This window comes from Frieseomelitta varia, unplaced genomic scaffold (genome assembly GCF_011392965.1).
Source record: "Frieseomelitta varia isolate USP_RPSP 00005682 unplaced genomic scaffold, Fvar_1.2 scaffold_437, whole genome shotgun sequence".
NCBI lineage: Eukaryota > Metazoa > Arthropoda > Insecta > Hymenoptera > Apidae > Frieseomelitta > Frieseomelitta varia.
The window spans coordinates 159115-183174 of record NW_025110187.1 but is presented as its reverse complement, the minus strand read 5'-3'; the positions used below and the strand labels follow the sequence as shown (position 1 = coordinate 183174).

The 24060-nt window shown below is 36.6% G+C and overlaps 4 protein-coding genes across 6 annotated transcripts; 2 read left to right on the top strand and 2 right to left on the bottom strand.

Annotated features, from left to right (window-relative positions):
- Positions 1–888: 888 nt before the first annotated feature.
- LOC122532129 (arrestin domain-containing protein 2) lies at positions 889–9043 on the top strand. Of its 2 annotated transcripts, none has more exons than XM_043660643.1 (6): positions 889–968; positions 2288–2412; positions 3059–3276; positions 6463–6609; positions 7124–7345; positions 8118–9043. In XM_043660643.1, exons 1-6 carry the CDS (start codon positions 919–921, stop codon positions 8307–8309), a joined length of 954 nt encoding a protein of 317 aa, XP_043516578.1. In that variant the 5' UTR covers positions 889–918; the 3' UTR covers positions 8310–9043. The 2 variants fall into 2 exon arrangements, with proteins under 2 accessions (XP_043516578.1, XP_043516577.1); XM_043660642.1 differs by lacking the exon at positions 889–968 and adding an exon at positions 1000–1622.
- Positions 8805–10161, bottom strand: LOC122532134 (UPF0235 protein C15orf40 homolog). Its single transcript, XM_043660651.1, has 5 exons — positions 10117–10161; positions 9918–10050; positions 9425–9515; positions 9218–9345; positions 8805–9146 (listed from the first exon to the last, which is right to left on the bottom strand). The coding sequence occupies exons 2-5, from the start codon at positions 10041–10043 to the stop codon at positions 9057–9059; spliced, it is 435 nt and encodes a 144-aa protein (XP_043516586.1). The 5' UTR covers positions 10044–10050; positions 10117–10161; the 3' UTR covers positions 8805–9056.
- On the top strand, positions 9753–11781 carry LOC122532132 (coiled-coil domain-containing protein 124). Of its 2 annotated transcripts, none has more exons than XM_043660649.1 (4): positions 9753–9888; positions 10365–10529; positions 10631–10896; positions 10973–11781. In XM_043660649.1, exons 2-4 carry the CDS (start codon positions 10371–10373, stop codon positions 11169–11171), a joined length of 624 nt encoding a protein of 207 aa, XP_043516584.1. In that variant the 5' UTR covers positions 9753–9888; positions 10365–10370; the 3' UTR covers positions 11172–11781. The 2 variants fall into 2 exon arrangements, with proteins under 2 accessions (XP_043516584.1, XP_043516583.1); XM_043660648.1 differs by having other exon boundaries at positions 9771–9888; positions 10358–10529.
- Positions 11277–23756, bottom strand: LOC122532127. Its single transcript, XM_043660639.1, has 4 exons — positions 22980–23756; positions 17585–20611; positions 12357–12738; positions 11277–11951 (listed from the first exon to the last, which is right to left on the bottom strand). Exons 2-4 carry the CDS (start codon positions 19534–19536, stop codon positions 11826–11828), a joined length of 2460 nt encoding a protein of 819 aa, XP_043516574.1. The 5' UTR covers positions 19537–20611; positions 22980–23756; the 3' UTR covers positions 11277–11825.
- Positions 23757–24060: the final 304 nt, after the last annotated feature.

Sequence of the window (24060 nt, the reverse complement as noted above, 5' to 3'; positions counted from 1 at the left end):
TATATATATATATCATAATTTCTTTTTAAATATTACGATAATAATAACTATAATTTTGGAAACTATAATTTCAAATTTAACTCGTGTATAATTTAAAGCGTTAGAATTTTTCTTTTGAACTATGAAGAAGAACGATTTAGAATAAAGATTTAGTTTTGTTTAGAATATACGTTACACTTATTTAACGTGTAGAACTTAACAACTTAACACTTAAGGATGTGAAAAATATAACCGTCATTAGCATAACAGAAAATACCAAACGATGTATAACCATAGACGAAATGTATAAATATACCTCATATACCTCGTCTGTGGCATAACTTGTCAGGACTTAGTCATTGCTTAACTTGATTTTTAAATATACAATCTTTCTCTACATAAATTTTTATTCAATATATATCAATACAATTGTAACATAACAATACAATTGTAACATAAAAATTAGTATCATGAAAGTGTAAATTTAGTTTTAATCGATAAAAAATTAACAAATTATTATATTTGAAATTGTAATAAATTCGTGGAAGCGTAACTTTGCGATAGAAATGTAAAAATTATTAAATTATTGATTGGTATAATAAAAAAAAAAAACTGTTTTTCGAATTATTAACAAATCAAATAACTCCCAAAACAAGACATGGAAAAGCATTGAATCGTTCAGTTAGTCAATGCTCACACACGCGAAAAATACGCAGCTATACGTATAATAATTTTCATATTGGCTGGTTGACTTCCCGGTGAACTCATGCACCGTGCCGACCTTATCGGCGGAGAGTATCAGGCCACGGGTTATAGAGAACGATCCACGATGCAGAGTGCCAGACGAACCTTATCGATTTTATTCATCGACCGCGTGTACAGTCCGTTTAGCAAGGTGATGTGATACAGCAAATCTAGACGATCTAATCCCGTGGCTCGATGTACAAGAAACTGGAAGCGGTTCTTCATTGGCCGCTGGAGGAAAGCAGGTAATTACGTGGATTGGAGGTGGTAACGGCGACCGGAGGTAGGGGAGCGAAAGTGAGCACAACTCCAAGAATGGGCAGGAAGAGACGGGCTCCTTGAGGCCTGGTGGCAGACAGTTTGACTGATAATAAGCGTAGGAGCGTCGTTATTGCAACGTTTCCATTCAATCGAGTGGCAAGTGTATAGATCGCCGTGGTGAACAGCAATCAACTGAGCTAGTGGAAAATCGCGACCGTAAGGTACGCGAAAAATGAAAGTGCGGAGGAACGCGATTGCACGATCGAGAAAAGGCTGGCTGGCGGAGTGAGATTCCGGTGACGTTCCAAAGAGAGAAACGTAACGTGCGCAAGGTTATGGGCGTGCTGCTGGTACGATCCAGTGTGTGCCAGTGATTCTCACTGACATGCCTGCTGCGGTCCCCGTTGGAAAAAATTTCGTGCTCGCAACAACTTGGCGCATAATCAGTTACCGCGAGGCCGCTCTGACGCGAGCGTCGTCCGTCATCCTTGTCGTCGATCCTTGAGCAACGTGCTGCATGACATCATGACGCGAAAACTCAGCAAGTTTTTGATACTCTTCGATAACACGAATCTCTTGTATTTTCCCGGCCACTTTTTGTCCGGTCGGGTACTTATCGAGTTGGACGACGAGGCTTAGTAAGTATATACCATCTTTGTCGTGTAACATCCAAGAAATCGCGCGAAATCTCTTTAGCCAAAGCGAAAGATGCTTTAGTCATTTATACGTGTTTCTATTAAATTATTCATAAAGAGAATTGAAAGAAAATGTCAATTATTGATGTCTTCAAAATTTAAATTGCTAAACTGATTAACTTTAGATTAACGTGAAACGAAAGCTATTTTGGAGTTATATTTTTGATTTTTTACGAGACAAGGGAGCGCGTGAAAGCGTGTACATTACGTCAAATAATTACGTTTCGTCAGATGTATCTTAATGCGTAACGTTTTCTATTGTAGACACTGAAAACTTTCACGATGTAAATTACGAATGGTTACATAGTTATATGATTGATTAAACGAGTATCTAGCAATTGCAATATTCGCAATAAAATAAGATAATGCGAACTTTCCATCTTGTTAGAAATCCATTAAAACGCATTGTTTTGTCGCAATTGCACGCAGCGCTCTCCAGAATGTTAATTACAACAAAATAATTGTCATGCCGTTAACGATATTGAATTTTTTTCCTTTTTTAAAAGCTGCATTATCTCGAATACATCGTTATAATTAAATTAAATTTCTTCGAATCGAATTGTTAAATTTATTTTGTCGACTGTAATAACACTCTCGATGTATCACAGTGTTTCAGGGTTGCATTTTCATGTGATCGGTGAAGGAGTGGTGCGTGTACGCAGTCAACGCGCCGAAAGAGTTTACGACAAAGAAAACTATATAGATTTTCGTATGAGATTGCTGGGTGAGCCAGGTAATGAAAAGAAATTACATTACGGTACATTTAATGTAGCCGTTAAGATGAAACGGGCACAGCGTGTTCGGATAACGAGCTCTCGGATGATAAGCCTGCGATCTGGAACATCTTAATAGATAAATGAACTTTACACGAATTTTTCATAAATGCTCACAATAGCCAAATTGATGAATGACGTTCTTCCTCTATTTAAAAGGAACTATGTTGCAAAATAAATGAAAATTTTATATAATAATAATAATTTCTCGGCTTTCTCGAATGTTGAATTTAAGATCTTATTACGTATTAATAAAAAATTTATCAGAAATGCTTGCATCTTTTCACCAACAGTAAGTAACGATTAGACTGCGGATTTTTATGCATTTATTAAAAATCTGACGCAGCTAAAATGCACGCCATTCAGAAATAGATAAATATCAAAATACAATACTTAAATCTTCTATCTAGCTTAAACATTAATTACATTAATAAAAATCTGAATTTGCATATATCCGCAATCTAATATAATACGATAGTTCGTCATCGTATATTTGAAAGTCGTCGAATTTTTCACTTCACAAACGGCGCACCCGCGAGCCGCACGGTGCATAATAATACAAAAACTGTTTCTTTTTGTTCTCTGTCGTACAACATCGGAATCCAGGAGAGGGACCGTCGCTGCTGTCACCGGGGATTCACAGCTTTCCATTCAAATTAGGCCTACCACTGGGCCTACCGTCTACTTTCTTGGGCAAACACGGCTGGGTGCAATATTATTGCAAGGCTGCACTTCGGGAGCCCGGCGGTCTGACGCACAAGAATCAGCAAGTCTTCATTGTGATGAATCCCATCGATTTGAATTTAGAACCGCCGATTTTGGCGGTAAGTCTCTCTCACTCTCGCTCCCTGCTTCTTTATATACACTTCTGCTCAGAAGTTTGAAGCATCCTTTCAGATGAAATAAATTTCTAAATATTGTAACTGTGAGTTTGCAATTAATCACAATACTTGCATACAATTTGTCAGTTTGCAATTAATTAATCAGAATACTTGAAAATTATTATTAATGTCATAAATAATAAAATATTTACGTTCTTTTAAAGAACTTTTGAACGGCAGTGTATATCTTCTTATGGATGATTTAATATTTCATACTTATACGTTCTCTTATTGGGAACCAATAAAATTTAGATAAGAAAATGGAGGATACATAGTGGACTACAATATTTCAACTATTAACGATCATTATTATTAACTTGCGGATATTTATTCAATTTTATATTTTTCTAAACAAATGAAATCTGAATAGAAATTTGGATTAATTATCGTAATATGAGCTTTATGTTGACCTATAACGTGTACTCTACTTTCGATATTTTATATATATTTGCATATTGTAAACATTCTTTACATTCTTGCATCTTTCAATTTTCAAATCCGCGATCTAGTAATAACTTAATAATCTGTTTAATCTAATAATAACACGCAGTAGCGGTTATTTATAATTTGTAGAAAATCGATATTTTGAAAGAACTCCAAAGTAGTTCCTGAATCTTTTCGACAGTCATACTTTCCTCTTCTGTTGGAAATATCAAAATAGTATATTTTAATACAATGCTTGTATTCAAATTTGCGCAAGCTACGTTTGCACGTAAATGAACCGCGCATTCATGCATTCCCCTATTTCACAGCCAGGACGATCATTCCTGTTTTGAACATCATTATTCGGCTTACGCTTTCTATCCCAAGCGTGCAATTAGACGAAGCCTGACACGCGCATCCTAAATCGCGAAACATTGCCGGTCGGTTGATTTTATTACGATTGCGATCACACTAAACGTGGTATTGCACATGTAACAATTTAATTTGCAATTTCGCTGCACGCAACACACTCGTCTGATTTCTAATCATCGTTTAAAACAGCCAGCCTCACCGAGTGAAACGAACTGTATGCAGAAAAATTAATGCCTCGCAGAATAAGTTTGTTCAAACATCAACCCGGTGATGATTATCTAGTGAGAAAATGTAATATGATTTGTGTGATGTGTTATCATATGTTCCGATCGACTTGATTTTTGCAAGCAAAATCTCTGGATTTTGTCTAATCTTAAGGTGTTCAATTCTTTGTAGTTTTCTGTTAGAGCAAAGATTCTTACATACATATGTATGTTTAGATTGCAATATATTCGTGAGTCTTAAGTTTATTCTAGATTTTGGAAAGAAAAATATTCCGTTTGAATAGATACAGATAGTGAAGAGCAAACTGAATCAATAACAATGAAAAATTATTGAATTTCCAGTATTATAATTAGACGATGAGATATTAAGATATCTTGAATTTCTATCGTTTAACCCTAATATTCAAAGTTCAATAAAATGAAGAAAAAAAATTGTAGAGCAAATTTTAAGGGGACATTACAAAGAAGAAATTTGTCTTCAAGATTACAGGATTTAGTCATGAAAAAAATTTTATTTAATATATCACTTGAGTATTTAACAAGCAATAAAATGATACATTCTTATCACTCGAGTCATTGTCGAAATTATGCAGATATTAATGCAATAATACAGATATTTATCACAGTTAGATTAAAATAGTTTTCCTAGATTCTGAACGACTTTATGAAGGTTTCACGAACCGCTTAACGACAAAATTCAGCGCGGGGATCCATCCATTCTCGTTAAAATGAAGAAAATGCATGTACATGTACAAAATGTATGTGGCTTTCCATGCATGCTTTCCTTCTTCAGCATATTATGAGAGAATTTTAACATAACCGGGTTCTGGATAAAGGTCATTAACCTGCATAGAAAGCGATCTTTGTCATTATATTACATATCTTTTTCTTTTTACTTCTAGTATCAAATATTCAATCATTAACACTTGTTTCTGCTCCCGTATTTCATGGATAATATTTCTCATCTTACTTTCCATTCACGTTTTTCTTTCTTTATTTTCTAAATTATATTACTTCCTGGCACATTTTCAATATTACTTTTACATTTCGTTTAACTTTTCGTCTAGTACTTGTTTCTCTTTCTTTTATTTTATTTTATATTTGGGAGGTTTTATAGCACGTTACAATGACCATTTTCCTTGAATTTATAAATTGCAATATAAATTCTTAAGAACTGGTTTCGAAATTTGTTATAATGATTTCGCTTTGCAATTTGTTTGCAAATTACAACATAGTTGTATTATTCTTTTCTTGCTCACACACGTTTCGTCGCATGTTTTGTGGGAAGTTGTTCTTGTTTATGCGACCAAAGGAACACATTCACATCATACCAGATAACATGTAATATAAGATAATTCTTACGTAGGCATGTGACATTCAGCTTCGAATGCGACCGCATTGTTGATTCAACTATATAGTCACATTCATTGCACACGCCTTGCATTGCATAATCGAGAACTTCCCAAGTGATAGTATTGATCTCTTGTTCGACGAAGGAATAGATGAAATTTAAAGATCCAAGGATTGCAAAAGAACGCGATACATATTACTTTTTTAGATATATATTTTATTTTCATTATGTACTTCACGCTTTCGTTGATGTAGTGAAACTTTCAAATCGATATGCCATGGTTCATAAAACACTTTCCAGAAAAAAATTGTTATGTATACATGTATCATGTAGAAAAAATTTGACATTCCACTACCATTACAATGACAGACCATTATTATTATGGTTCAGCAAAATATTGATAAAATTTGAAATTGAATATATGTGAAAATGAGAAGATATTCATTCCAAACATATATTCGATAAAACACTGGTATACTACTTTTTGATGTGCCAATTATTGGAAAACAAGTAAAATTTTCTTACATTTTCAAAATAATTCTTGTAATTTCTATAATAATTTTTATCAATAATAATAATTATGGTTGAGTCTTACCACAGTGTTAATAAAATATCGTATATAATTCACTTAATGTATTTAGAAAAAGTTCTTGCGCGTATTCGAATATTTTTGTGATCAAATTGCAAATTGATATAAATTGAAAGCAAATTCGATGAATAATCAGGAAAACTTAAGTATTTGTATAATTTAATTGATAGCAACCGGCAAGGCAAGAAATCGAGCAACGAGTCGGTGTTTCCTGCGTTTCCGGAGGTCCTGTATTTTGCAGAGTAAGCTTGGACAGAGGCGGATACGTACCCGGTGAAACTATCGGGATCTCAGCGACCGTCAGCAATCGGAGCAAAGTATGTATCGTATTTCGATTCGATGGCTAACCAAAAGAATTTCTATCTGGAAACAAGATCAGCATAATACGACACCGTCACACATTACACCAATCTGCAAATGTTTCCCTCACCTGAAATTCACATGAAGTCACGTTAACTAAATAATTAAATATTACTTAACAGATTTAACAATTATAATTATACGACAATTATTGCAAGGTTTCATTAAGAATTTTAATTGACAATTACACAGTGCAAAGGTAACAGCTGAAGGAACGCGACACTCCAAGCATCTTAATTACAGTCATAAGTAAATATCGAACTCTAGTTATAAAGCAGAATTACCGTAATGTAGTGTCAGAATAAAATTGTTTCCATCTTTTACAAATTTCACAACGGAAACGGCATGGATATTGATATAATCGAACAGCGAAACACATTGCAAACAATACAGCAATTACTCCTTGTATTGTGCGCATGTGATGCAAGATCCACATTTAAGTATACATGTAGGATCGAAATGATTCAACAGGTGACGATGAAATCGACTAAAGCATCCTTGACCGAAACAATTCAGTACCTGTGCCGTGGTAAAGTGCTCGCGAGCGAGACGCGAGAATTAGCCAGCGTTTCCAGGGGGAAAATCCGTCCTGGAGAAGGCGAGGAATGGTTGAACGAGCAAATGTACGTTCCACCGTTACCACCCACCAATCTGCGCGGGTGCCACCTCATCAACGTTCTTTATCACGTCTACGTAAGTATAAACGTTGTTTCAACTGTTGTTACAATAATTACCGTTACACGCGGCATTACTAAAGCGTCGCACTCTCCTTGCTGCAACGTGTTTTTGCCACAAAACTAATGCGTCTGCGGCCATTTACAGAAAGCACCGACTTTCTTCTCCACGGTTCTTCCTTCCACTTTTTTTCTTCATTATGAAAGTGTCACTTATTGAGTTTAAACGCGTAGCTTCCAGCTGCGGTATAATAAATAGACTGCGGCATTTATTGCAATATGAAAAAATATAATATAATATTAAGATAATATAAATTTCTCATGATAAATTTGTGTATATAATTATTTATATATTATACGAATCAGTTAATCTTTATTGGAATTCAATGTTCAATATTCACAAATTGTAACGTTAACGAAATGTTATGCACGAAAGAATAATTTTCATGATGGAACAATGCCACTGTGTATACGAGATCTACTGTGCCATAAATCTTAAAATTCTCTGGTTTCATGATACGTATATAAATTTAACTTGCCGTCTCATTGACTTTCTCGGGGTTTGTGTCGCTCGATTCTTCCTCAAGACTGTTTATCCCAAATACATATCGTTCAAGTCGTTTACATTCTATCTGTATAAACATACGGACACGTAAATTTCTACAGGAATAATCGACAACGGATTTTCAAATTTGGATATATTTATTATATTTATATTCTCGGATATTTTTATTATATTGTAATATTATATTTTTGTTTTTATTATATATGTTGTAATATGTTTGTTACAGTTCGTAATAAGTCCAAAGAGTCTGGACAAAGAAATCAAACTGCAAATACCAATCGTTCTAGCTACTTATCCCTTAAGACAGGAAGGTGCTCCAGCGGGAACTGCACCGTCGAAAAGGGGAGCACATTATCCGTCAACGTTGCCGATATTTCGACCATGGTTGGACGATAAGGCTTTCGAAATTCAAGAGTGAAGGTTTAACTAACTTTCACCGATGATGTCTAGAAAAAAAAATCTCAACGAAAATCATATCGCAAATATCGACGATGATGATACGAAAGATGTAAAAGAAATTCTCTGAACATTTGAAGAAAGTTAATACGCTTATAATAATACTTATCTCGAGTTAAACTTGACTAAAAGTGCTTACAAATGACAGACGAAGACATTATTTTTACATTCCATTTTGAATTGTTTGTTTAATCGAATTTAGAAAGTATAGAGAAGAATAGAGCATCTTTCATAATTTAAAAGTTTTAGATTTAAAAATATATAGTGATATATATATCATTTTTGTTAATATCTCGTAAATGTCTATAATGAGTTACAAAATGTTGTTTACAATATTTTAAATACATTGAAATATATGATATTTTAGATATTTATATATTGTAAATGATATTTTTAACGAAAAAATAAATGTATATTAAAAAATCAATATATATACATCGAGAGAAAGCTTAAATGCGTCAGCGAGCTTCATGATCATATATTTCATTAATGAAAATTATTAACGAACTACTTTTACAATTGTATAAAGTTATTTTTCGATTGTATAAATTAACTCAGCATGTTTGAACATAAACGTGATTGCCATATTTATGCACAATAAATATGACTTATCAAAGTGAAGAGAATTGTAACATTATATGCACTAAAAAAAGAAGTAGCTGTTTATAACAAAAGACAAAAGTACGGTAATTGTTATTTGCTGTTATTCTCAGGTTCCCATTTCTCCTTTTAATTTTTCCAGAACCTTTTCCACTGTGGTTCCAGACACTATTACGACCTTTTGTCGACTTTTAGAACCCTATAAAAGATGAGCGTTTAAATTAAAAATAAGAAAGAACTAAAGATTTAATTAGTAGAAATTAAACTAACTCTATCTAACGATACGTCGGATTTTCTCATTCCCAATACGGAAGCTAAGTATTTCACGAGTTCCGTATTTGCTTCACCTTCGACCGGAGGTGCGGATATTGCGACGCCCACTGCATCCTCAGAAATATCTACAAAGTAATTTACACTCTCACATACATCTGATTTCCTACTTTTAATTCTGTTTTAAATATTGCAACATATTTTTACCTGTTATATTATTATGTTTCGCGCCAGGTTTTGCTTGAATTTTTATGGTGACATTCCCACTTTTATCTAAACTTATAGGCCCTTTGGGTTCCTACCAAAATTGATCTGTTTGTTATAAATATTCAAAGATGCAATGTAATTTTAAATTTCAAATAGATATTTAGTTAAAATATTACATTATACAAAACGTGTCTATGATATTAATTATACACTGTGCGTGTAGTATCACTGAATTACTAATAGCGTTTCTTTTTTAATTAAGAAATTCGAAATAAAAACTGACATTTTTTTAGAGAATATCTAGTGAGTTGCAAATATAATGTTGCCATTCGTGAATTCGCAAGCGACACCTAGTAGCGTTAAATACAAGTTAACGGTGTACCATAGAAAATGTCATGTTGTTTTCTTGATAGGTGATCAAATCTCGATCACATATTAAATTCTAATCCGTTCAACTGAAGTTGGTAAGTTACGATTTTTATAATTCACTGACCTCGTTAACCGTAGCTTTCTGACCTTTTCCAGCTTTCTTTGATCCTTGCTTCGACATTTCGCGAGTATTCGTAAGATATTGCCAAAATTTTCTACGCAAACAAGTATTGCCGAAGTAACGAATCATTTACAATCTGAAAATCACTCGAGTTATATTTTAGACGTAGATGGCTGTTAGTTGATTCCGATGTTTCTTTAACCTCAACATCTTTGGCTGATCGAGATGTCTGCGCACGTGAAGCTATGTTGCCAACTAAATCGCAGTAAAACGCTATGTTGGCGCGATTTATCAAATTATTCGAATTTGCCGGTTTTTTCATTTGTGACAATATTTCGAACATTACAATTTATATAATTTTGTAATTAAATAAACTGATGATATAATTAATGATAAAACTTATTATCAGCAGATTTTTAATTTACGCTGTGATTATAATAAAGATTGCAGATCAAGATGCCAAAAAAATTTGTCGGTGAAAATAGCAAGGCCGTCGCTGCTCGAGCCAGAAAAGCAGCGGCGAAAGAGGCCGAAAATACAAAGAAAGCTCTCGAAGCGGAAGAAAGAGCTTGGCAAGACGACGATAAACAGTTATTAAAAAAGAAGCAAAAACAGGTATTTGAATAGCACTTGTTAAATTTTATTATCTGTATAATATTTATTTACTTAATAATTCGCACTCAATTTGTTTAGTACTTTACAAACTTATTTTATAGGAAGAATTTGAAAGAAAACGTCAACAACAATTAGAAAAGAAAGCAGAGGTAAAAGCTCTGCTTGAAAAGGAAATGGAAAACATAAAAGTGGGCGGCAAACAGCCTGCAGCTAAAGTAACTAGAGCAGAAATAGTTGCTGCAACGGAAAAGCGAAATCAGGCAGCAATGAAAAAACAAGAAGAAAAACCAATTGAAGAAAATTTGAATAGGCTGACAATAGAAGGTGAAACTGCTCATGGTATAGATGAAGCTTTATCCATATTAAGGTAAGATAGATGCTGACATTTTCAATGAAAGCAATTGTTTTATATTATTGAAAATGTATTATTATTTGTTACGCAGTACTAAAGAAGCCGAGATTGATCGTCACCCAGAGAAACGTGTAAAAGCAGCGTATGCTAGTTTTGAGGAAAAAATGATGCCTATTATAAAAGAGCAAAACCCTACTTTGAGGTTAAGTCAATTAAAACAAATATTGAAAAAGGAATGGATGAAATCTCCAGAAAATCCACTCAATCAAAAATTACTTTTAAATCGTTGATATCAAGCGATTATAAAATGAAATATAAACACCCATACGACTGATTAGATGAGTCGAAGGAACACGTGGAATAAGACTCATAAATGTAATCATAAACGAATCAAATATCTGTACACAACTTTATTGTAAACGAATAAGTTATACTCTCGTAGAATACATAAAATAACACTGTATAAATCATCTTTGGTATAACTTATACGCTACTGCATAGCCTCCATATTGTATTTTACAATTTCATTTACAAATATCTTTAAATTCGATCTTCAAAGAGAAATAACCTAACAATCGTGTACACGTTTTGGCACAGTTACTCTGCAGACTTATACTTTATAAACACGAGCGTCCTGTTGGTTTCTCTTCTTGCTACATGGCATTAAAAAATGACTATACAAAAATTGATTACTTCATTTCAATTGTATAAAATAGCACTCTATACAAACGAATTTTTACTACCATAAAATCTTGATTATGTACAATAGACCTTAGTCTTTGTCTCAATTTGCCATGACAAATCAAACATCACCTTTTGTTTTCTCTGTTTCATGTACAATGAGTGAAATACCCGTAGAAAGAAATTGATTTAAATATAATCGTACAATTACATGGTCCACAAATTGTCTTTCTAGCAAACACATGTTTCTATTTATCTTTTCGCTACCATTTCTTGTTTTTCCACAAGTCTATGAAACAGTGTATCATGTGATTAACTTGCTTTGGGCAATCAGTCATAGGGGTATGACCAGCAGCTGGGATCGCTTCAAGAAAAGCTTTCATCATGGTCTAAAACATAAAACATAATGATTACAATTAGTATTAAAAAATGAAATGAAAATTATTTTAAAACCACCGCCTTCTGAGAAATTTAAGACTTTCAAATATTCAATATACTTGAAAATAAATTGATAGTATTTTAACGTCAATAGAACTGCTGAAAAAAAATGTTTAACACGAATGATTATAGCAAATGTTTTTATTCGTAAGTTACAATCACGTGAAGTATCATGTATTATCTAGAATTTGCACGAAGATTTTCTTCAACTGTTTACTCAATTTACATTAAAAGGACTTTTTGGATATTTTATGCAGGTAATTTCCTTACCTGAAATAGAAAATATAAGAATTGATGCCTAAAGTATATTTGCATGATTCTCTATTCGAAAGGAAGCTGAAGAAGGAGCAACGTACCCTTTCCATTTGGCATTCCTGCACGAGCGACACTTTGTTGTCCCTTAGGCCATGTATGAGAAGCGTCGGTGTACATATCCTTCTATGGAACACGTAATCTCCTTCCGGCCAGACCATGCCGTCCAAAACGTATTTCATATGCGAAGGCCATTGCTCTGGCGGCTCGGGACCGCAGTAAGGGTGTTGACGGCCCCTCGCTGAATATAATATGTCTCTGTGAAGGCCGCACATTAAAAAGGGCGCCAGAATCGCTCTGAGACAACAGTGACCAGCGCTTTCGGTACTGGGTGCTGCTAAAGGTGTTGGACCACCTCCGGATATCAAGACTAGCTGGTATATACTGCTGTTGTATTTGCAAGCTAACGCAGCTGCAAAACTACATCTGAAATCGATGGGAAATCACGCAATCGTTTTATCATTGCACGTGTGCGATGTTTCTTTTGGTTGGAACTCCCGTTGGCTTCCTCTGAAGTTATTTCAACTAAATACATAATAATTTGAAGAAGCCACGCACGGTCAAAGATATACTTGGAAAACGACATTACATATGCACCAATCTAATAATTTATTTTACGACTTCGAATTTTTATATATTTATGAAAAAATTGTATGTGCAAAAATCTACGCAATGCACGTAACATGCATAATATATGAAATACTCAGTAGATAAAATAATTTTCTATTTGAGTTCTATTTTTTTGGCATTATTTTCATAAAAATATAAAATCGCATAAATATTCGCAACCTACATATGGCTATCCAGGTGTAAAATAAATTTGAACCTTCCACAGGCATTTAAAATAATAGATATTAATGTTAAAGTTGCTATTCAAAAGACTCTCGTGAAATAATAATAAGTTTTTATTTCGTTCAACTGGGACAAGACTTAAATCCCGTAATATATCGTTGTGTGAACTTCAACAGCTTACCAAAGGACTCATTAACGAGATCCAGAAATCACGTTTAATTTATATGCGTGCCAGTCGTGTAATATCCCTTCTTTATATAATCCATACTGCGTGCTCCGTAACGCGTTTATTGCAACTTTAACTCATTGCCGTAATTTGTGTAGGATACAGACGTTCATTTTTCTAACTAAAACGAGGAACGGGTATATTGAACCGTTCGCGGGTTTAACCAGCGGCCTACATGTCGTGTTGCAATGTCGCGCGAAGGATTAATAGAACTTGCCTCTTTATTACAGCATCGTGTAGGTCGTGATGCCAGCCGAGTGACCGTATTCGTTTAATTTGCATAATAAAAAAAAAAAGAAAAAAAATCAGCAAGCTTTCATAAGATACGGTCAACCGATTGGCAAGCTACATCGCTACGATCTGGCCGATTTAGGTCGCTAAAAGTCTATTTTCAAAATTTCGTCTGAATTGTAAAATTTTTGCTGCTCTCGATAATTTTTTTTTTACCATCAATGCACTCATAAAGCGCATTGTGCTTTGTCGAAAGTTAGACATTTTCGTACCACATTATTTCGTACACATTTTGCTCTTCATATTCTGTGAAGAAATTTTTGTTTCGAAGGAATTGTGCAATTTTTTTCTTTATTATGAAAGTTTTCTTTCGACAATTTTTACCTATTTGTTACGAATGTTTTTGTAATTATTCATGTTGGAGTATTTCATGAATAATTTTGTTATACATCAATATTTTTTCTAGGCACTAGTTTGCTTGATTCTCTTGATATGTTTAACATATATTTTTTGATAACATATTTTTTGTCATATTGACAAAAAATGGCCATTTAATTGCCATTCAAACAAGAATTAAGAATTGAAAAACGTATCAACTTGCCTTATAACGATAAATACTTAGCTTGGGAGACGATGCTTTCCACTTATCTGTGGAAACATCATTAGAGAAGGAACAAAATCGCTTACACGTGCTCCCCTAATACAGGTCCAGATGCACGATGCGTTTCGCGCGAATCTTCGATACGGACCATCTTGCAGATTTACGAGTAATGCTCAGATAAGATACACGCGATATAGCCGCCATATGCTGCAACCTTTTCTTTCTGTTCTCTCTTTGGTCAGCACTCGACAACGTATCGTTGCGTAAAAAAATGTAAATGCGACGATCAAGCGTGGATGACTATCCTCCTAGTTTCAAAAGCGAATTGATACGGATCAAGGGGTATGCAATAATGACGCGGTCTTTGCAATTCAAATGATTTTCTATCGGTGTTGGCGCACGTTAGCGTCAACTCGAGCATTAACGTTGAACGAAAACTCGTGCTGCTGGATAAAACTGAAACTAAAGTGTTAGTATTGAAAAATAATTTCACAGACAGACAGATAGCGGTTAATTGAATTTCTACTCTGTTGCATGCTGGCACCGATTAATAGGTACATTCTGTACAAGACAAGAATCAGGAATCTTTTTCAAAAATAGAAATAAAGAAGTTGCAATTAAGATTGAATATATCGCTAAATACGACGTTAAAATTTTTAAAATCGAGAATAAGTAATACGTTTATTACTAAGTCTTTTAAATATTTTTCAATTATTAACACGCGACAATATATGTAGATGCTCCATTTTAGCAGGAGGGTAGACAAATTGATTTATGTTTGCAAACAAGATAAAGGGTTTTCACAGCTACGTATGCAGGTTAAACATATATAATGATACATAATGTTATAGTACGTTCACGTTTCATGGAACATCTTATGTGTCGTAAATTAGTTTATACATACAACAGTTTAGTTACTATGTGTTATAACTTACCATCACTGAAAATTACACCCGTATATTACAACATTACATTCGTGTAAGCACAGGAAATGTTGGCAACATTCTAAAAATACCAGATTATTGATAAGGCGGGGAGCTCGATTTAATCCCCCCCCCCCCCTCCCCTCGGTCTAATTAAATCCCAATACATTTATCTTTAATTACCGCAGGTGTCTGACATTTTTCGAGTGCGTGTAAATAAAATTTATATAGGCCTACTCTAATTACAGGAGATGTTGCAAATTTGTCGAACGATTTTTCTTTTTTACGAAACGATTATCGTATCAATCTTTAAGAATTGTTAGTTAGGAATTTCTAGAGGCTGCTTTTCACGAGCGTATGAAATTAAAAGGTATAAATATTGATCGACGCTGTATGTATATTCGATAGATTGAAAGAGAGAAGAAAAATCTATGCTTTGCAAAATGAAAATTCAGATTTTCTTGAACAAGAGTGGAAAATAATTTTAGAAAACAGACATCCATTATTTATCAACAAACACGACGAGTTAATTATTTTTTGATTAATAATAAATAGATTATGGATTTTTATATAATTTCATATTTTTACAAACGGAAAAAACAAATATTCTAATGTATATAGAAATACATTTTTCACTTCTTTTTGCAGGTATAATAATCTACTGTCGATTATTTCTTCCTACTCAGTCCCGAATTACTCAAATTCAATTTTGAAACCCGATTTCCTCGAAAACGAAGACTGGAGAGAAAATGAAAGAAGGCTGTTCCTTCTTCTCGACTTACATATGTCTGCCTGCCAGAATTCTGACTGATTGTATCACGATTACATTCTGTGTACTTCTCTCGTAAAAATCTAACAAAGCGGAAAAGAACAATGTGAAAGCTAATCCCAATCCCTGTTTCGCGATATCCGTGACGAACACTCCAATACGAAGAACACGCGCATTTTACGCCAAACAGAATTTCTCTCCTCGCTTCTCTCTCGTTGCTTATACAGGGCTGAATCGCAATTTTCTCAAGGGGAAAGAACGAGCAATGACAAAAAGCTTTTAAGCATTACGATACGGGTGGGAACGAAGCAAGAACACAGCCAGAGCGTGCGCTGGCAACGTCTGTAAAAATGAATCGATCACCCCGACGAATTTGAAGAACTCCAAGCACGCGGATTAAATGCGCGTTCAGGTTCGGCCATTAGCCATTTTATCGGGTGAACGTGTGCAGCCGATCGCTCGTACGCGCAACGATTCAAACGTCAAGAAATTTGTAATCATCAGATATCCGATAAGCCACTGTCTCGCGTGTATACCCCGTAATTACGATACACCAGATGCTTTTAAATGGTTTGAAGATAAGTTACGCGACTGCAGCTAAAGGCTTCTGCTAGCCACGGTCAAATAATTTTATAATGGTAATGAATAGACGGCGGATGTTTATGCAAATATAGATTTTTACGGATACAACTGAAGAGAGTTAACCTAATTTAACACAGGTCGCTAACGTGGTACAGGCTTAACTGCCTTTTGTTTTCTGTTTTTTGTTTTCTATGGTTACTTGAAACTGTTTTCGAACGTGCTACACAGAAGCATAGATTGCTAGTTAAATAATTAAAAAATATACAAAGCCAAATCACTAGCATAGTATAGACCTCACCACATTTTATTTAATTTTTCTCTTGATCAACTGAATTTGGTTAGTTTTCAGAGTCGAATTTATTGTATATATATGTACAGCATAGATTGTTAATTAAAGAGTATTAAGAGAACTATAAAAATCTAATCTAACATAATTATGAAATATTTTCTGTGGTTAACTGAAACTTTCTTCAACGTAGAATTTACTTTGAATTTGTGGCATATTTTTCTATAGTGATTCTATTTCATTATAGTGATTATTTACGTAAAACGATAGCTAAAGAGCCAACATTTAAATAAACATGCTGCTGATGATTTCGACCATGAAATAATTTCACTCGTAATAGGCGAATGCACGCGACAATTGTCCAACATTCAAGGATATGTGAAATACTGATTATAGTTATTAAGTACGATATTATCTAATTCACAGTTTGAAGTTTTTACTACGATTAACCTTGCTACATTCTTTCAATGATTTTCGGTCTACTTGTATTTCTCAAACACAAAGAAATGTTCTTATTAGATATTAAATGTTCTTATCAAATGTATGATTTTCTAATTAAGTTTTATGTTAACTACCATTATTTGGTAATATTGGAAACTACACCAATGTAGATTAGTTTCAGAACTTTTAATTAAATTGAATTCTGTCCATCACGAAGAATCTAAGATGCAAAACAAAATCAAATTTTCGTAATTTCTAAATTTTGGTAATCTAATAATTTGAGAGTAATTTTCTTAAAATATTATAAATCTATTTCATTTGCTAAACTGAGTGTAAAATTATCGAGTGAAATTATTAAGTTTAGAATTGTCTCAACGAAAAACCCGAAAATAAAAAGAAAAGGTAAAAGAGAAATAGTTACCCGTAATTATGCGCTACGAGGACGCACTTCTGGCCAGGCTTGAAAGCATAGTGGCACAGTATCCTGTCCAAATCCTTCAGCAGTTTGTTAAAATGGTAATCTCTGGATCGTCCAGGTGCAGAGCTCATTCCGTGTCCGAGCATATCCGGCGCAATACAAGGATAACCCAGAGCCGAGAAATATCGAAGCTGGTGCTCGAAAATCTCCGCCGAGGATCCGAAACCATGAAGGAACACGATCATGGGCTTTCGATTTTTCCTAAACGTGACCAAATTTTGCGGATTCTCTTCGACAGGGGTGGCGTTCTCTTCGATGTTCGGCCAGGTCTTTCTGTAGTCCTCGAGTTCGATGCACGCGGCTGCCTCCTTCCTCAGCTCGAACCTGCCCATTTTCTCATTCCAGCTGCTCTTTTCCAAAGAGCAGCGATCAGCCTCGTGGTCGGTCGATGTCACGGCGAACTTTCCTCGCAGCTTGGCGATCGCGTTGTTGTCCTTTTTGGTCCCGAAGGACGGCTCGTTGCCGTTGTCCTTGAATTCCAGCCGCAGTTTCTCGAAACTGGGCTCGTTAACAGTTTCCTCCAACTCCTTCAGATCCACCGCGGGCACGCCACGCTCGAGATTATCCGCCGAGATATCGATTGCCCGAGCGGTTTGAACGCTCGAATCCTGCGGCTCGCTCTTTTCCGCGTCTTTCTTCCCGGTGACCTCCGATCTCTCGGTGCCTCGATCGTTGCTCAGTTGCTCGCCACTTCTCGGAATCACCGTCTCCTCGTCCGTTCTCTTTGTCGGCCGGCCGTGAGCATCGTTCTCCCGGCCACCTGCGCTCAAATCCTCCCAACTGTTTCTCAGGGCTGTTCTACCGAGCTTCTCGTCGATGATCTTCAACAGGGATTGCTCGAGGCTCGGCTCCTGATCCGGTTGGAATTCGATGGTTTCCACGCTGTTTATCCCGGAATCGACACAATCCAACTGCTCCAGTGTGACTTCCGTACCGATCGATCGTCTCAGGTAGAAGTCCAACGAGTCGGGATCGTTGCTCGTGCCGATGAAACCGCGATTCACGTATCCCTCGCCGTCGTTTAACAACGCGTCGTCGCTGTTCACTCGCCGATCCGATCCTTTCTCGTTCCTCCCGATTCTCCCCGAATGAAACGAGAAGCTGATGTCGTCGAACGATTCCTCGGTAACGCGCTCCTCTTCGCTCGTTGGTTTCCCCTCGTTCGGCTCCCCTTTATCGCGGCTCGATCGCCGCGACGTCGAACGATCGTTTCTCTTTTTAGAGCTTCTCGCATCCTTGATAAGAGCGTCGTCCGCAGCCGCCACGTACCTCACCGTGTCATCCAATATCTCTTCCAGCAGCACGTTAATGTACTTCTCCAGATCCTTCACGATTTTGTTTTTCATCGTTTGCTCGTCCGCTTGTTGATCGTCCATAACAGTAGTTGCTTGGTCGATCGCTTGGTTCGTTCCAGAGATACCTTTTTCTTCCATGCTGGCCGATTCATCTTCACCACCGGAAACCTGCAGTTTTTGTAAATTCGCCGACACCCTGTGCTCGAGTTCCTCGATCGCCCGTCCGCTCTTCTCCGCCTCGCACAGGCTCGTCCGGATTCTGTTTAACTCGTCGGAGATGATCTGTTCCTCGGCAGTGCTTGCCCGCTTTGACTGTCGAAAAGAGCATCTGCAGTTGCCGGACGAATGAGGCCTCCGGGACCAGCGAGTGAAGAAATTGTCGGTGATGGATTCGGGTCTTTCGTTCGTGTTCTCGTAATACCAACAGGTCTTCAAGCTTGGTTTCAGGACTCTCAATGTTCGCCGCGGTCCAGCGATGAAGAAGTCGCAGTCGGGAAGTTCCACTCTACCCGGATTTACTCGGTTCCTGTTTCTCCAATATTCGAAGAACTTCGCGTACCAAGGTGTCCCCGATAGTGCCTCTTCACCCTCCGTAGCCATGTTTTCAGCGGGAGTTCGTCGCGTTTTGCGATCATAAAGATTGCTCCAATATTTTCCACGAGATCGCAACGCTACGAGATACACTTTGCCGTGGAACGCTTGGAAAATCTCACGTGTTATAATTGGCTAATGTTCGCTAATGGTCGAGAAATTGACTGAGGATCGTCTCGTTTCCGGAGTTATGCAGTCGCAATTTGCGCCTCCTCAATGCATCGTGAACTCTCTTGCCCGTGTACACTCTGACTCACTCTGCTATTTCCACTTTGTAAATAGAGGCAAGTTTGTTGAATATCGCGCTAGCGAAGTTGCAATTCGCTGCAAGTATTCTCACTTTTTTCGCGAGACTATTTAAAATATCAAAAAATATCAAAACATCTCTATTTTTTTTTTTTTTTTTTTCTTATAAAAATAACGCAATCAAGTTCTTCTCTTGCAATTTCTATTCGTTGAAGATTCTTTGCAATTCTCTTCCTTTATAGATCGTTTCGGCGAATATTTTCAACATCGCGATATTATTTATAGCTGTCTCTCGTTGTTCTTCCTAAAACTTTTTAACGATATTGTCCAGTGTGACTCAGTCTCTCCTGCTCGAAGCTGGTTTTCGCGCAACGTCGAGTCAACAGATTACGCGCAATGATTTATGCATGAATATTTATAGGCATATTCCTTGCAGGTATTTTATTATGCTTGTGCATCGACGACATTTTCCTAGAAACTAAATTCTTACTTATCCGGGTATCGTCAGTACACTCCCTGTCTTCTCCCACTTTTTCTGTCTTCGATATTTGAGTTCCTTTTCCTTTGGAAATGTTCTTTTCGTGACTTGTTCGTCGCCTCTAACGAATCTCTTCGATTTTTCCTTCCAATTTGATCGTTCCACCGGGCTGCACGCTCGTAGCTTTGCAACACTTTTCCTGCAATTCTTGCAATCGTTGCTCGATCAAACACGATTTCCCCGCGAAAAACGAAAGTAACATTTCTCGCGGCTCCTTGCGTTAAGTAGTTTACGGCTCGTTGATTTGCCAATGACGTTTCCAACGTTGAAACAGCTGATTGCTACGTCTGACGTTTCGATCTGTGGATAATAAGTTTAATTGGTAAGACTAAGCATCATATTGCTATTGTCAATTAATAGACTGCAGATTTTTATGCATTTATAATATTATTATTTAAAATATTCAATAAATATGAAACTCAGTTGAGGTACTCAACATTTCTTATAACATTTTTATGTTTTGTAATTGATTTTCAAGTTGGCGAAGAAGATAGAAGAAAATTTGGGAGAAAAGAATATTGAATTCGGATCATTAATTTTAATTAAATTAAAATTAATAATCCGGAATGTAAAATCGATGTACAGATATTAGACTTCTTTGGATACAGGCATGTGAATTTCGACAATTTGTCCAAAACGAAGCGATGAAACATAAGTACTAGCTACCTTCCAGTTTCTTTCAACTAAAAAGTCTTTTAATATCGCCAAGATACTAATTAAGATACGACAAACAAATATTTAAAAAATTAAAAAGGATAAACGAAATTACGGTGAATGATACTTCTCCATAGCTAGTTTCTAAAAGATCGAGTGAATATATTTATTATTTCGCTAGTTACATTCAATCTGCGGTATAAAACGCTCGAGGAACATCTGTAACTTAATAATCGACTTCCTTGTATGTTCGATCTGACTATGAGAAATAATTATTCATACTACGAGGAATAAAAACACCGAACGCATACTTAAACGTTCTGGTATGCTGTTCATTTGCAATGTAAAAATTTGTTGGTAACTGTTACGTCAATCGGCTGATAATTTTCAGCAACGTATTTTTAATAATTTCTGTGTCGTTTTCCGCATTGGCTGTTCTTATTTTATTACATAAACGATTCTTCTTTTAAACAGAATAATTGTCGCTTCAATCTGCGAACGATGAGCCGATCGTTATATCGTATTTTAATGTCGTCTCACATAACAGATGCACGAGTGACGAAGCTTACGTGAGGTAGGAACGAAATAATAGAATGTACATTGTATATCCTGCAGGATAATTCTCATTATCGTGCTACACAGAAGTCGTATATAATATATTGTGCAGCTCGAACGAATGAATAGTCAGACTAGTCTTTTTTTAGGCGTGATTTAATTTGATGTTTAATTAGATATGATGTATGATGCACAGTGACTGAACTAACGCGTAAAAATTAGAAAACTACAATGATCAGAACGATTCGAAATAATCGAGTTATCCGTTTTGTTAAAGATTTGAAGAAAAGAAAGCAAGAATAATCTCAAGTTTTCTGCTCTCTCGAAACACTTATTCTCTTTCGGAATATTCGATTATTCATTGCGAATAAGCGCTTAAGAGCTGCAATTTTATACTGTGAAACCCGTTATCAGAATTTATTTTCAATATTTCCCGCGCGAACGCGGTCTAATTTAAAACTACACAGAAGCCTTTGTAATAAAAGATTTAGAGAAAAAAATTATAAATTTTGTGCGAAATCGGTAGATTTATTTGCTCCGAACTTCGCGAAATGTATATTTATTTCTCTATCGTAAAATTGATTATAATCAAAATCTATCTTTCATATTTCCCGCGCAATGTGATCCAGCTTAAAATCGTGCAGAAGCTTCGATCTAGATATCCCAGATTAAATCTCGATCAGATCTAACTGCATTTATAGCATCGTACAATATAGCATGTCACAGTTAACCGTCATATAGACCCTTTTTATCAGAATTCATCCGAATTCGCTGATGGAAAGTTCCATATGTGTGCTAATTATTCCCATACCAGGAGTGAGAGTTATACTTCGTTATATAGCTATCTATCCTTGATATAATTACGTCTACGTTCCGTGTCCATTATGCAGGTTATTCGAATAAATCAGTTCTCAGCATGCCAGCGCGTTACTCATCGAACTATGGCCGTTAGATTGTTCAGCACCCAGAACGATTATTCCGAAAATAACCAAGCGTGTGCATTCAAAAAATAATATAATTGGAAACGATATTATAGAATAGTACTGGCGTACCACGTCTCTAACAATTGCACAGTTACTACGTTAATCGTAACGAGTAAAATTCAACTTCCTGTTTCACGGTAGCTGGACGAAGATACTCTCGTTACGCGGAATTTTCCGGGCGAGAGGAGATAAAAAAAAAAAGAAGAAAAAGTCGCGTGCGTCGTCAAATGCGTTTGTTCGTTTAACACGTGCCGTGCAATACTCGTTCAACGCCGGGGTCGTGACAAACGTTCGTTACTTGCCCCTTGAACCTTGGCTGACGACCGGCCTTTTTTTCCCCTCCGCGGTGAACATACACGTCTGGTAGGTAGCAGACGTTAGCGAAGCGTGGTTCAAAGTTGACTGCAAGCTCGTCTCATCCCTCGATCGCTGAAAAGACCACTTGTTGCTCTCGCGGCACCGCCAGTGATTCTCACCTTCTTCGAACGGCACGAGTTACGTTCGTTGACAAGTCGAAAAGTCGTTTCCTTCGGCACTAAACACGCGCAACCAGTCGTCAGTAACGCACTGCTTCCCCTGCGTCCACTCTCTCTCAATGCGCCAGTTAAACCGTCAATTGACACTTGCTCGCGGCGAGGACTGTTCCCGCGCGGTTAAAAATCGAGCGTCGATCCGCCGAGGGGAACCACTTTCACGAGACGCGAGAGCCGCTCGACGGGGGTACACGTCGAGAATTCATGTTCACTGGTACGGCTTTTTCGGCCGGTTATCCACCAAGGAAGAGCAGGCGTCGACTGTGCAGTTTTTCGACACGCACGGTCGCGTGTCGGTATCCACGGCGGTTCTCGACGACGATCGGAACATCCGCGAACAGACGGCGTTGGCACGACCGAGGACAGAACGACGACGATCGCCGAGGTACACCGTGTCGTAGAGTCTCGTCGACTGTATGCACGCCGAGGTAGCGCGCATTTTCGTGGGCGTGGAGCGGCGAATTAAAACGGGAAAATTAAGGACGATTGACACTGAACCACCGCACGTCGGGTCACGGCGGCCATTGCGCGTCCCGGGGCACACGCACGCCGCGCACACGAGACAGCGCCACCCCACTTCGCGCGCTTTTCTACACGGTGTCCTTGCCGGTTCTCTCTAGTTCTCTCCAGTTTTCTTATTCTCTGAGAACATTTCGTTCGTTTCAAGTAAGTTTTCCCTTAATTTTGTCGATAAAGTTCCGATTTCCACAGGAATTCACAAGTTGTTTCTTTTGTTTCGCGTAACAGATTCCACGAAGCGCTCGATTTTGAATCAACTGGAGTCCGAAGTGTTAGGTTAGGAAAAATGGCGGGATAAGGAGTAAATTACATGTGGTGTAATTATCAGGTAATGGTTAATAATCATAATTATCAGCAGCAAAGGATATTATATTAATCATTCCAAGAATATTATGTTAATTATGATAAATGCACAGTCATTATGGAATGAATCGTCATCATTCACGAATGATATTTCAAAAAGGCGAAAAAAGTGAAATCTCACTGAGACTTTTCCACAATCGTT

What these genes read in the sequence shown, in the direction of transcription:
- LOC122532129 (XM_043660642.1), top strand. Translation starts at nt 1,510, where the DNA reads ATGACGCGAAAACTCAGCAAGTTTTTGATACTCTTCGATAACACGAAT. An exon ending in GAGATTGCTGGGTGAGCCAG is followed by an intron (nt 2,413 to 3,058) that starts GTAATGAAAAGA and finishes ATCGGAATCCAG; the next exon opens with GAGAGGGACCGTCGCTGCTG. An exon ending in ACGTTCTTTATCACGTCTAC is followed by an intron (nt 7,346 to 8,117) that starts GTAAGTATAAAC and finishes TGTTTGTTACAG; the next exon opens with TTCGTAATAAGTCCAAAGAG.
- LOC122532134 (XM_043660651.1), bottom strand. Translation starts at nt 10,043, where the DNA reads ATGATTCGTTACTTCGGCAATACTTGTTTGCGTAGAAAATTTTGGCAA. An exon ending in GAAACATAATAATATAACAG is followed by an intron (nt 9,346 to 9,424) that starts GTAAAAATATGT and finishes ATTACTTTGTAG; the next exon opens with ATATTTCTGAGGATGCAGTG. An exon ending in CCGACGTATCGTTAGATAGA is followed by an intron (nt 9,147 to 9,217) that starts GTTAGTTTAATT and finishes CATCTTTTATAG; the next exon opens with GGTTCTAAAAGTCGACAAAA.
- LOC122532132 (XM_043660649.1), top strand. Translation starts at nt 10,371, where the DNA reads ATGCCAAAAAAATTTGTCGGTGAAAATAGCAAGGCCGTCGCTGCTCGA. An exon ending in TAAAAAAGAAGCAAAAACAG is followed by an intron (nt 10,530 to 10,630) that starts GTATTTGAATAG and finishes CTTATTTTATAG; the next exon opens with GAAGAATTTGAAAGAAAACG. An exon ending in GAAGCTTTATCCATATTAAG is followed by an intron (nt 10,897 to 10,972) that starts GTAAGATAGATG and finishes TTTGTTACGCAG; the next exon opens with TACTAAAGAAGCCGAGATTG.
- LOC122532127 (XM_043660639.1), bottom strand. Translation starts at nt 19,536, where the DNA reads ATGGCTACGGAGGGTGAAGAGGCACTATCGGGGACACCTTGGTACGCG. An exon ending in CTCGTAGCGCATAATTACGG is followed by an intron (nt 12,739 to 17,584) that starts GTAACTATTTCT and finishes CATCGATTTCAG; the next exon opens with ATGTAGTTTTGCAGCTGCGT. An exon ending in AGGAATGCCAAATGGAAAGG is followed by an intron (nt 11,952 to 12,356) that starts GTACGTTGCTCC and finishes TTTATGTTTTAG; the next exon opens with ACCATGATGAAAGCTTTTCT.